At 40.3% G+C, this 13,321-nt stretch overlaps 1 protein-coding gene across 1 annotated transcript in view; it reads left to right on the forward strand.

Annotated features, from left to right (window-relative positions):
- Grip71 (WD repeat-containing protein Grip71) overlaps positions 1–13,321 on the forward strand; it is a 38,008-nt gene that overhangs the window by 18,552 nt on the left and 6,135 nt on the right. The window contains exons 6-10 of the mRNA XM_080268180.1: positions 3,063–3,261; positions 3,769–3,857; positions 8,626–8,737; positions 11,491–11,659; positions 12,269–12,958. Of these exons, the coding sequence (XP_080124306.1) occupies positions 3,063–3,261; positions 3,769–3,857; positions 8,626–8,737; positions 11,491–11,659; positions 12,269–12,958 (1,259 nt within the window). The remainder of the gene's footprint in view (positions 1–3,062; positions 3,262–3,768; positions 3,858–8,625; positions 8,738–11,490; positions 11,660–12,268; positions 12,959–13,321) is intronic.

Genomic DNA, 13,321 nt, shown 5'->3' on the forward strand with positions numbered 1-13,321 from the left:
TCTCAAAAAATATTTGCCAAAAATCAGTTATTAGTCCTAGAATCTATCTCTATCTATTGCCAGACGCCTCAATCCCATTTGGGGTGGCCACAAACAAATCGCCTCCAAGTCGCCCTGTCCCCAGCCATTTCACTGCCCTGCTCCCAACTCACATATGGCACATACCTTCAGCTTTCTCCTGGGATGTTTGTTGAGCCTTCGTCGATTACCGTAGGACTTGTGGAGACCTCTGAAGTTGGGTAATGAAGTCACCACTTTACACTTCCCGACAACCCATAATATGATTACCACAGCCAGATATTAACACTATAAACACTACTCTATGATTATCAAGTAGTTTGGGATCCATACTCCAAATAAAAACCACTGTGAAAGCAATGAAAATTACGAGCGCATATGACCTTCCCACTTGCGCTAGTTCGCTGTTGGTATTCTGTCATTTATTATTCATAAAACCCCTCACACTTTATATTTCTATTACTATATAACACTTATATATATCTACAGTCTTTATCCATAAGTTTCCTTCAGTAGTATTAGTTTATTGTCACTGTAGGGATTCAATTTCTTTCAGTAAAATACGTAGCATTCACTTTCTCGTCCTGTATACTAGCATTGAGAGTGAATGTCACTTTCACCTTCACTCTCATAACTCATAGTATTCAGACATGCTAGAGTGAAACTTTCACTTTCATTACTCCTAGGGTATATACTCCTATTCTTATAATACTACTCATTTACATTTCTATTTACGTGCTCTATTTTATTTACATTATTTACATTTCTATTTTATTTACACTGTGTTATGAACTGTCACTTGAAATAACTTATAAAACTATTTTCCACTGTTCACGTATATTTACATTCATTACTTTCACTTGCTGTTTACACATTATTTACACATTATCTACAATTCCACTTGCACAGTTTTACTCAATAGAAAGATCGTAGTCACTCTTTTATCAATTGTCAGCCCTTTACCTCTTTCCATACGAGGTTTAGTAGGGGGTAAAGGTCACAGGGCCCTTTGCATGAGGGTGAAAAGTGCCTGAAGTTAGCAAGAGCAAATAGATGTACTTTCACATTGGAAGATGAGAGTGAACTGATAAGGGTGGGCCGGGGTGGTGGCCTACCTAGGGAAATGCATTACTGCCAACGTTAGCCTCTTGACAGCAGCTAATATATAGCAGTGAAATGATTGGGAGGAAATCTAGACAATACATTATAAATTAGGAAGTTCCAGGTGAATGTAAATATCACTTAGGCTTCTCCCTTCCTTCCTTATATGTATATTTATTATGAAAATAGAGTACTGTATACGGCATATTTCAAGGGGAAATAAACAGCGAAAATTAGCGAACGAGTGCACGTGAGGTGTTGTCAGGTGATAATTAGCCAATTCCAGGTGTATGGCACTCTCACTTACCTTATTTCTTTCTTGTATATATTATTTGGTATAAGAATAGGGCATAGGGCTTATTTCAATGGATGAAATCAGTGAAAAATTCCAGGGAAGATTTACTTAGCATAGCACGGCCGGGCAGGCGAGAGGATAGGGTAATGGAGGGGGGGTAGGGAGGGGAGTCAAGAACGGGGAGAAATGGCTAAATTGTCAACAATGGATGGGAGTACAGATGAGATTATGAGTGCTGACTAGTGTTGGACATTGGCAGTACTGATAGATGATACAAGCCACCACTTGAAAGCCCGTGTGAATTCAAAATAACACAGAATCACAAAAGTGACGCCACGCGGTATGATCCCTTGCTCCCAAGCGTCACGAAAGTGACGCCCCGCGGTTAAGGGGTTAATAAGGTATCATACATCTGATGGTTCTTGTTTTCCGAACAGTCTCCTGTCTCAGTTGGGAATTAATCAGCTGGTTTTTTCACTTGGTTTAGCTTCCCGTGCATAGAAAATATCAACTGTATCATCATTGCCATCACCTTCCAAACCCAGGTCATACATTCCTCCACACCAAATTCATCCAGACAGCTTAATCTTTCATCAGTTCCTAAGCTGCAGTAGCTTTCCATACCTCTCTTTCTTACACACTCATGTACCATATCTATCCATCTTTTTGGTCTACCATGACTCCAATCACCCAACTTGCTATTCACACCCTTTCTCTCCACATGGCCATACCATCTAAGCACTCTCTCTTCAACTCTGGTATTCAAAGCCTTCCATACATAGCATCTTTCACAAATCACATGATTCCATATCTTATCCACTATCCTTACCATACACATTCCTCAACAGTCCCATCTCCACTACCCTTACTCTTGACTTTCCATTTTTATGCCATATCGTAGTCTCACTTGCACATGTTAGAGTAGGCACTAAAACTCCATGCAGGCCTTTAGCAGGCACCACTTTCAGACCTCTGCTACTTTTTAAGACCTTCATAGCACCAGCCACTTTCCTTTCCTGTACCACCCTTTTTTCCACTTTTGCACATTTGCCTGTCTTTTGTCATTGCACCCAGGTACTTAAGCTCTCATCTGATCTCTCCATTCACTGTAACATCACACTGGTCATTACCTGCTCTTTCTCTGACCATTGCTTTACTCTTATCTACATTTACTTCCAGGGCACAGTGTTCACAGATATCTACAAAACTCTGCACCAGCCAACCAAACTCCTGTCTGCTGTTTGCAAGCAGCATATTATTATCTGCATACATCACATTTAAGATACTCCACTCATCACTGTTCATTACCAGTGCCATCCCTCTCTCCATTACATGGATCTTTACTTCTCTTATAACCCCAGCTGTACAAATACTGAACAACCATGGAAACATCAGCCGTATCACAGTCAACAAAAGAGGAGTGGATAATAGATAAAAGTCAGTAGCTAAATGTGGCAGTATAGAGTGGAATAGAAGAAACTGGGAACGACTGTTATCTTATATTAGAAGACACATGCTGGTGATGAGCAGTAGAGGAACTATTCTTTATGGATGAGCAGTGGTCCTCAGTGCTTTACTGATCTGGTTTTGCGTATTTCGGTCTCCCTAATTTAATCTTGATCTTTTCTCATCCACCTTTGTCCCACAGAACTGTGATGAACCATCGCAGCCCAGCACCACTGACAAGTGTAACATTCTTAGCCGGCGGTCAGAGGGTGGCACTGGGTACAATGACAGGCCAGGTGTTTGTGCATGATTTGCGGTGTTTACGTCCACCTGTTGCCACTCTTTCAGCACATGCCTCACAAGTTACAGCTGTTCTCCGCCAGCCCTCAGCACGATCAAAGGTTGGATTATAACTCTATCACCAGAAAAGAAAAGTGCATGGATGATTTACATTTAAGGTTGGCATGATAATTTGGAAGGCTTGAATATCAGTGAATGTATGTTTGGTTCATTCCATAGGACACTGTATTTATAGTTCTATCTCATCACTTTCATGTTCCTATTTGTGGATCATATCCACCCCAAGTATTAATGGGAAGTAAGGTTATGATGGTTATGATAATTTTATAGGAGTGTTGGAGAAAAGTAAAAATTGTTGTAACCCAGTGTTCTTATGGCTAAGTGCCATGCTAATTGTGTTTAATCTCTCAGTAATTTGTGCAGTCAGTTAGATGGTTTAATTATATAAAATATTAGTTTTAATAAAGTGCAGAATGGCTTCCATTTACAATACTGTACTTTGATAGTTGAAATTTTTAAATTGCTCTGATGCTGTATATGAAACATCTGAACTTTTGTAATACCGTATGTATAATGTTTGTTGATAATTAACTTTGAGTATTCCCTAGTCTGACAGTACCATCATTGGAGGCAGGAAAGCAGCCCATCCCAGCACCACAAACAACTCACTCACCGTTACATATCAGAAGCCGTGCAAGTGAGTTGCAGCTTAAACCCTTCATTCAGATGATGTCTTGTATATATCAAGTCCTTGTATAAAGAAAACTGCATTTTAAGGTTCCATTGCAACCTGTGTAGCCTGTACACCATTTTCCTCCACTCTACAGTATGTATGTGGGGGCACTCACCATCCAGTCACTCGATGTAGTGCTACCCTTAGGTGTCTGCCCTGTGCTCTCTTCCTTCCTTCTTTTGTCATTCTTTTCTTCATTCTTTCCTCTTCCTTCTGTCTACGGGTGACCGTACACTGAGTGACAAGCCAAATGGTTTCCTGTACACCAGGAAATCATTTGCTATGCTGAGTGGTAACCGTATAACCAAATTATGGCTCCTGGTGGTTTAGTGGGTAATTACTGCACTCCAGTCGGATTGAGCCAGTGCAGGTTTACATCCAAGGTGGTGGTTGGGGTTTATTGCTCACATAATGCCACTCAGGGATGAGTGAAGCTGGCCATGCCTATGTTAAACGTCAGGACCAACTTGCCTAGCCCTGGGCTCCTATGCTGCTCATGGGGCAACACAGGATTAGGTGATGATGATACCAGTTGTGTAGTAAAAGTTGTAAGAGTTTTGAAAAACACACCCGACATACAGCAAGGACTGACTGTATTTTGTCATCATTTACTGTCTCATATTGAAGTCTGTCCAGCTGAGTTGCATTTTCAGCCCGTTCACTCAGATGATAATGTCATATTTAATTCTTACTACCTCCAGATGATTTTATACGAAAGGTCTTTCTGTTATGAATAGGAATGGTGAAGACTGCTCATAACTCACTGAGTCTCTACTAAGGTAATTAAAAACGCCAGAAATTAGCAAAAATAGAATTTAAAAGTTGTTTGGTTGAAAGAATTGGTCATACTCCCCTCTAAAGTTAGGTATTGTTGCAGATTGTATTATACACCAGCACTTCAGCATTCACGGGGGATGCATTCCCTAAACCCACGGGAATGTTGAATTTCGCAAATACAGTAACTTGTTTGCTCTCCTTATCTTATTTCACATTTAGGACAAGACTTGTCAGGTATGGGCCACTCTGTCTTATCCCCCCTTACATGTATCCGATGGCCTCCCACGTTATGTCCAACCTTAAATTATGTTAATCTAAAAAAAAAAAAAAAATGGGGGGGAGGTTATTAAGCAATAACCCTTTAATGACATGGGAATTATATTCCTATGCACGACAGGCCGGCCCCGGGACCCCCCCCCCTAAACCTATCCTGTGATTCGTTATGATTCACGGAAAAATTCATTACATGACGACGCACTTACGGTAGCGTATAAGCACGTGGGCAATAACATGGGAGATTAACTACTAGCTTGAGTGCTTGGGTCAGTAGAATAGGTTTGTGTAAACATACCGCTGACTCTTGTTCCCTTCCCATAATTGTCTGCGTTTTTTTACAGATCGCACAAATTCAGTGCCCTCAGCACTCATACTGAAGGGCATCTTTCAATGTTGGTGGCCATGTAGGGGTTAAGTATTGTCAGTCAGGCTTAAAATTATGTGGTATTGATTTAAAGTAAGAAAATAGAGGCCCATGAAATATTGTTCATTAGGTCAGTCGAAAGAAAAATGTACACCACATCTGACAGGACCCAAGTTTGTACAAGAGAAGGGAATAACAAAAGATATACAGTATTTAACCCTCCAGTTTGAAAAGTCAGCGAAACAGCATGTTTCTGTTAATGAGCTCTTTGTAATAAAGTTGAACAGTAAAACCTACGTATTTAATATTTGTTCCCTGCTGAACAAATGAGCTTGCATATACAGTAAACTCAGTTATCCTCTCAATTATCCGTCATCGCAATATCTGGCCCACCGCAATATCCAGTGCTGCTGGCGTGGCTCTGTTAAAGCCATATCCGGTGCCACAGCAGGAGGTAACCGGCGGTTCTATGCAATGTTTAGTGTCGAGGTGTATCAGCCAACTCGTTTACGGTAGCCAGCCGGCACTGTATTGCTGTATTATATATTGCTTTATTGTATTATATATTGCTTTATAGTATTATATGCTTACTTTTCATCTTAAAGTTTTTAGGATAGAGGATTGGGATGGATAATGACGCAATATCCAGTTAAGCACCAGATATTAAACCAGTGGGAGGTACTATGCAATGTCCGGTATAGGACTTGGCTGAACATTTCACTGAGTAATTGAGAGGTTACTGTATTCTACTGCTCCATTACCAAAGTACAGTAGTGATGGTGTGTGTGCATGAACATGGCAGTAGCAAATGTTTTGTCACTAGGAAATGTGTCAGTACGGTATATGGCAACATTTACTTAGCTGAGTGCTTCTTGGCCTTAGGCATTGTACATGTACAGCCATGAGCAAAATTTCTTTATCACGACCAGCTGGGTCTATGGGTGGTATTACATTAACTGTTGTTCTCACAGCCATATGAATTTCATAAGATAGTATGAAAATGCAGAATATTCTGTTGTTTGGGTAGGAATAAGACATGTGGAAGGCAGTTCTCAGTGCTGAGAGGAAACTGTCAGTTAACTTTTGTTTGTGGCTGTAAACAAGCATTGTTGGGCCACCCTTTCTCACATCCTCATGTGTACACAGCCACCCAATACGCTGCTCCACTGACTGATAAACATACTGCTATATCTGTGTAATATTGTCTCTTATATCAGAACTTCAGTGAATACTGGTGTGTTAGTTAAGGATGGGTGGGTGGGTGTTTTATGTTTAACATGTTCAGTGGCACTTCCATCCTGGACTTGCTGACCTCTATCTGTCTGACTGGCTCCCTCACTCATTCATGTGATACAGTTTCACTAACCAGTACACAAACTGCAGCATCAGTGACCATATATACAGACACCCTCACATTACAGTGTAGAGGATATGCATACAGTCATCCCTGGCCGTTTGCAGGTTCGCATAGTTGTGGATTTTTCTGATAAATTATTTTAAAAATTAGCAGGAAGATATTTCCTGCTCCTCCCACAGCATCAGCTGTTCCTAGTGGTATATAAATGATTTTTTTGCATGTTTTCCATGAGAAATACCATTTTACAGATAAACTTTGCAGTTGCCCAGTAAAGGTATGTACTGTTCAGCACAGATTATCAGCACTCAACAGCTCTCAGTATTTCTCAGCTCAAATCTCTCTTTCTTTTCTCACAATGAGAGCTTGCTTGTGACTGGCTCCTAGGGTGGTGCCTAAGTGTCATCTTTCTCCCCATCCTATTGGCCATTCAAAGAGGGGACCCAATCAAATGCCGGTGTGACGAATTACAGAATCAGCAGTCATTTACCGAATCAGCACAGCATCGGCACTTTTAATTGGAAAATATTATTTTTATCACATATAGCCTTGGTTCATTCACACCCAGTTACCTTAATTTCAGTTTAAAAAGTTGTGCTTAATACAATTGTTAATAAAAAATTAGGTTTCAGAGTTAAAATGCGCTAAAGTTAGCGGATCTTTCCCCATCATTTTGTCAGCACATGTTGACAAATGTCCGTTTTGCATAAATATTGATTTAGAGTACAAATAGATGTATTTGCATTGCAGATCAATATTTATTCAAAACAGTTTGTCCTGGCAAGTTGTCAAGTTAGAGATGAAACGCTCTTGCTAACTTTAGCAAATTTCTACTTTGAATCCTGATTTTTTATAAAAAATAAATTTTTGACCAGATATCAGATAATTAGGTGTGTGTGAATCCATATGGTGATAAAAATTATAATATTTTCCAATTAAAAGTGCTGATTCAGTAAATGACCACCTACTTGGAACTTTGTTACATCTGTCATATGCCACTGTACTCGTTCACTCTCACCATTCATCTCACGGGTTGTGCATTCACGTGTGTTCTGCTTGTTATTATGGCTTCATTAATCAACCCCATTTTTTGTGCCTGTGAAAAATGGGTCCTAAGTGTGCTGCTCAAGATTAATCTGCCTCCTGGGGAGCCTGAGTGGCTGAAGAAAGTGATGTCACTGGAAGATAAAGTGAAATTGATAAACATGGTGCATGAGGGGCAGTTTGTTCTTGGTTGGCAGATGCCATTTTGGTGTGAACAAGAGCACTGTATATTACATCATCGCATGGGAGAGTATAGTACACCGTATCCAGAAAGGCTCGTGTATCATCCTGTACATTCTAGGAAGTATTAATCTGCCATAAATTACATTTACAGGTCTCATAGTGGGTCTGTAGGTAATGAGAGTAGTTAAAACAGTGAAACCAGTGATTTTTGCGGAAGGAACAGATTATTCACAGAATTCGCCATTCGTGGGGGTGTCCGGTATGTAACCCCCACGAATAGCGGGGGCTGACTGTACGTTCATATTCTCAACCTGACTCATTTACCTGACACAGCATCACTGACTGACACACCCACTGCAGCACCAGTGACCACACCCTCACATTATTATGTAGAGAATGCACATACCATGTATGCTTATCCTTTACACGATTCCAAGTTAAGACTAAGAAAGCACCCACCACTTGGGATGGGTGATGCATGTACCATGATGCAATCAGCAGTGCCACCCAGCACATTTTTTTTTTTTTTTAGAAAACAGTTTTCTGTTTTTATAAATTTGGACATTTGAGGCTACCTCGTGTACAGTATAAGTGAACTTATGGATGTTGATCCCATTAATGTTGAGGTGTTAGTGTAGGGGAGTATGTGACTTGGCAAAAATTTATTTTCTGCCTTAATGATCCTCATGCAGTCAGTGAGCATTAATCCTCCTCCTCCTCATCCTTCCACTCAGGTCATGGGCAGGTCAAGCAGAGAGTGGTAAGTGCGAAGTGAAGGAGGCCGAGACAGAATCAGGATCACAGATGTCATCGCCAGAAGTGTTCTCTCCAATTAGACCCACTCAGGTTAGTTGCATTCAACTACTAGCTCCAGTAAACTTTTCTTTGACATTTTGTATGGAAGAGTATGTGACCTTTTTCCCCCGGAGGGTAGGTCTTTGAGGTGAAACTAAGTTGTTGGGCCTTGAATATTATGTGAGTGAGTGTCATATGACATACGCTACGGCATATATTCGTATGTGTGTGTATGTTATTTTTTTTTTCCCCTCCCCTGGTGCCCTCCGCTATATTAGCATTGGTAATTACATGTGCCCCAAATCCTACAAAATACTGGGGACCACTGTTCTAAACTGTACAGCTAACCTTATTCATTCATACCCTGATGACTCCACTCTTCACCTTTCCATCCTCTTCGCACAGTGTCCATCACAGCAGTTAAGGTACTTCAACAAACAAGGGATAAGGGTATGGCACACTTATTGTCTGATTTGGCTTATACCTCTGATTGGGGTAAATGTAATCTTGTTTTTAATGCATCAGAAACTCAGTTCTTGCTTCGTTCATCCCATCAGAACCTATCTATCTATCTATCTATCTATATACCTAGGCTGCTTCCCCCAAGGAAAGGGAGGTAGCCGAGACAGGACGACTCACTCTCCATTTACTCATCCATTCAAACACATTCATTCGCATCTTAGCCCCAAAAGGGAGAACGGACAGATCCTCACCGCATCACATCAGAACCTACCACAAGAATATCTTCAAATTTTTATCAATACCCAACTCAATCCAGCATCATCATTGAACATACTTAAGGTTCCATTCTCTCAGGATTTATCTTGGGAAGATCATATTACCCCTCTTGTAAAATCTGCTGCGGAGAGATTAGGTATACTAAGCTGACTCCATGCCTTCTTTACCCCTGAAAAGTTGTTGACTTTATACATAGGTCTTATTCACTCCTGTGTAGAATCCAAATCTCATGTGTGGGGAGGCTCCCCACATACAGTTTTTCTCAGCAAGGTGGAGTCAAAGGCTTTTTGTCTCATTGACTCTCCTTCTCTTACTCTCTCCTGTAAGCCTCTGTCCGTTCACCGCAGTGATGCATCTTTATTTCTTCTATCACAACCTCATTGGTTACTGCTCCTCTGAATTGTCTGCTTTTCTCCTTCGAATTGTCTTCATGCAGCCCTCCACTGCCATGGCAGGCATATAGCACTCGTCTAGCAGCAAATTCTCATCCCTTTTCTTTCCAGCTCTCTAATGCAAGAGTTAATCGTTACTCCCAGTCCTTCATGTATGCAACAGGCGAACTCAGGAACTGTCTTCATTTGTCTGTATTTCTTACTGCTCATGACCTCCAGTCTTTGAAACGCAGTGTGTTGAGGCATCTCAAAATGAATGGAACTTGATTTTGGCCGTATGTTGTTTTTATTCTTTCTTTGAGGGGACAATTTTGTGGGCTTCTAGCCTTTGGTTCCATCTCCCTTGCATTAAAAAAAAAATGCAGTACCCTCGCGTCCAAGACGGGTTTGTCCAAGACTTTTCGCGTCCAAGACGGAAACCATAAATAATAAAACAAAATATTGCCGTAATATGGTTGCATACATCCAATATGGAACCAGCTGTTCTTAACAGCCCAAATCGGAGGAGAATGCAGCTGACGGTCTCACCCGGTCCAACACAGTTCCCACGCCCAGGAGAGTGACGTGGTTGAGATGTTGTCCAATAAAATATTGGCATCTGGTCACATGATGAGCAAGCGAGGCCTGCTTTTGTCTCCCTCACCAGTGGATCTTGGACACACTTACCGCGTGGTGCACTCAGCATTTGCTCTAGGATATTGCCTCTCCTTATGTAACCATGCTTAGGAAACCGTCTGCCAACCCCTTAAAGCGCCGCCATCTACCTCAGGATACTAAGCTGGAGACAAGCTCAGAAACGCATACTTTCAAGGTGAGGAAATTTGGTGCCAAAAAAGGTCTAAGTTGATGTTTTTAGGGACACTTTTCGAGGATTTTGTGACTTAATTTTTTCCATAAGGTCTTGTGTTGGTCCAAGACGTTTTTCATCCTAGACGGGACCCTCGGGCAACAATATTACCGTCTTGGATGCAAGGGTACTGTATATGTGTGTATATGTATATATATATTTATTTATTTATTTAATTTATATATATATATATATATATATATATGTATATATATATTTATTTATTTATTTAATTTATATATATATATATATATATATAGCATACCTATGAGTTATATGGCATATGGCAGAATAACTATTTGGCTGATTATGTATTAAAGACAGGTAGTACTGAAATTGATAGTTTTAGATATCTAGGAATTACATTGTATAAATATGAAAAAATTGAGTGTGAGATTAAGGTTAGATGACTTCAGGGGATAAGGGTAAATTGAAAACATGGTTATACAGTACTTTGAAGGGCAAGGTTGATAGTGTGGAAGTTAAGAGAACCCCATGTGGAAGTATTTTACCACAACGCTATCATATGGAAGTGAAACCTGGGCAGTGAGTAACAAAAGAAATTTTTAGGTTACAAACTGAATGAATTACCTTTCTCAGAGCAGCTGCAGGCTTAAGCAGGATGGAAAATATAAGTAATATCACAGCTTTTTTCATACAGCTGGTACTATAAACTGGGGAAACTGGCCAGTCAGCTTAATAGGTAGGAATGGGACTTCAAAACACAAATTTTCTGTGATTACTGTACACTATAAAAAACAAAAAGAACTTTAAATGATGCTGTACAGATATATAACAGGCTTATTGTATTTTTTTATGTTCCACAGAAAAATGTTCCATGCAGCCCTGGAAACCCCACTGGTGCTTCAGGTAGCACTTCCAGTGATTCTCCAGGTTTTCAGGATGTCTTTTCACCCATCCGACAAATTGTTGACCCTGTAATGGAAAGTGCCTCACCTCTTACCTACAAACTTTGGGCCCACAATATTGATGAAGGTACGTCTATCTTCACAACTTAATTTTGCAGGGTATTTTCTGCGTATCATGTTTCAGAGTACTATTTTAGTATAGTTAACACATATATTTAGCCCAGTTCAGCATGTATTGTAACTGAGGAAGTATTCTGTGCATCTGTCCAGCCCTTTTTGAAGTGTATGGGCCCAGAACTAGGCTATTCAGTCCAGACACTTAAAGCAAAGTCATTTGTCCCAGAGCAGTGCTGGTATTTACATACAGTAACCCAGAACAGTCACTCATATGACTGAGCCCATGAGGGACACCAGTTGGAGGTTGAACTTCTTTAACCCATTAGGCTACCAGGAGTCCACTTGTTGGCTACTTACCACCCATTATCATAAATGGTTCCATAGGTGACAGGAAATCATTTTGCATGTCACTCATTGTAGAACCTCCTATAGGAAACAGTGCATTGAGTGAGTGGATGGTGGAGACCCACATCTACCTACTTTTGTACTTTCTTGTTTCTGGTTGATACCCACCTAGTTTTTTGACAGAAATAAGGTGTATATTAATTCTGATACTATCAGTTTAACCCATCCTTACATGAGAGACAATTCGAATATAACATCAGTGTTTCTGTTTCAGATGATATACTCTCTCCAATAAGAAACACAGAAGCCACAGCCTCTCCCATGGCTTCTGTAAAGCCTTGCAGCCCTGTACCACAGATTAATCTCCAACCTTGTGACTTTCCAACAAGGCAGTGTGACAAAGAGAATTTAGAGCCATCATCAGAACAAGATACGAAAAATATGGATGCACACAATGACCCTCATTCTATAATGATGGCATCACTTAATCCCAATACAAATTTCATAGGAAAGCAAGCTGACTTAGATGGAATTCTCTCACCGTTGCGCAGTACTAGCATAACACTGGGAAACATTGAGCTTGGTGATAAACAAACAAGGGCCGGTACTCCAAATAATTTTCAGGATGCATCAGTTTCAAAATCTCCCTCTTCATCCAAAGTAAACACTAAATGTGATATGGATTTATCCACACAAGTGATCCCTCCCATGGTATCCAAGAATGTAGAGGATTGGACGCCAAGCACCACAGCAATATCTGATACAAAAAAAACAGCAGGCAACACCGCAACAGGTCATCCATCCACGCCACTCCTACCCAGTCACTATAGCAGAACTTCACCACCTAAGAAGAGACAGCTCCTTCAGCCTATTCAGGGATCTGACTTGCTTCCAGATCATCCTGATGCCACACTGAAATCAGAGGAGATTCAGAATTGTACCTCAACAACACATCCTTTGATAGGTAGATTAGTAATGGACACAGAGCTATTCTTAAGTTCTGAGCACACTGTTTATTGCAAAGTCATTGTGCAAGGGAACATTAACTATTGTTGCTGTTATAAATTTGTAAGTTGCTACTGTATATTGCAGTCCTGTACATCATTCCACTTTGAGCTTACAAGTTTGTCTAACTTGGGTTTCTCATTTATTTGTGCCTATATACTGTTATATTTCTGCTGAGCATGGAAGAGATATTCTGATTTTGGATTAGTCATTTTGAGATAATAAGTTTGTTTAACTTGGGTGTCACATTCTTTTGGAACTGTGTTCTATTTTATTACTACTGAATATGGAAGAGAGAAATCTTATTATGAATTGGTCACAG

The sequence above is a fragment of the Coenobita brevimanus genome, chromosome 26 (assembly GCF_032717465.1).
Source record: "Coenobita brevimanus isolate Jiangsu-jjx chromosome 26, ASM3271746v2, whole genome shotgun sequence".
In the NCBI taxonomy this organism is placed as follows: Eukaryota; Metazoa; Arthropoda; class Malacostraca; order Decapoda; family Coenobitidae; genus Coenobita; species Coenobita brevimanus.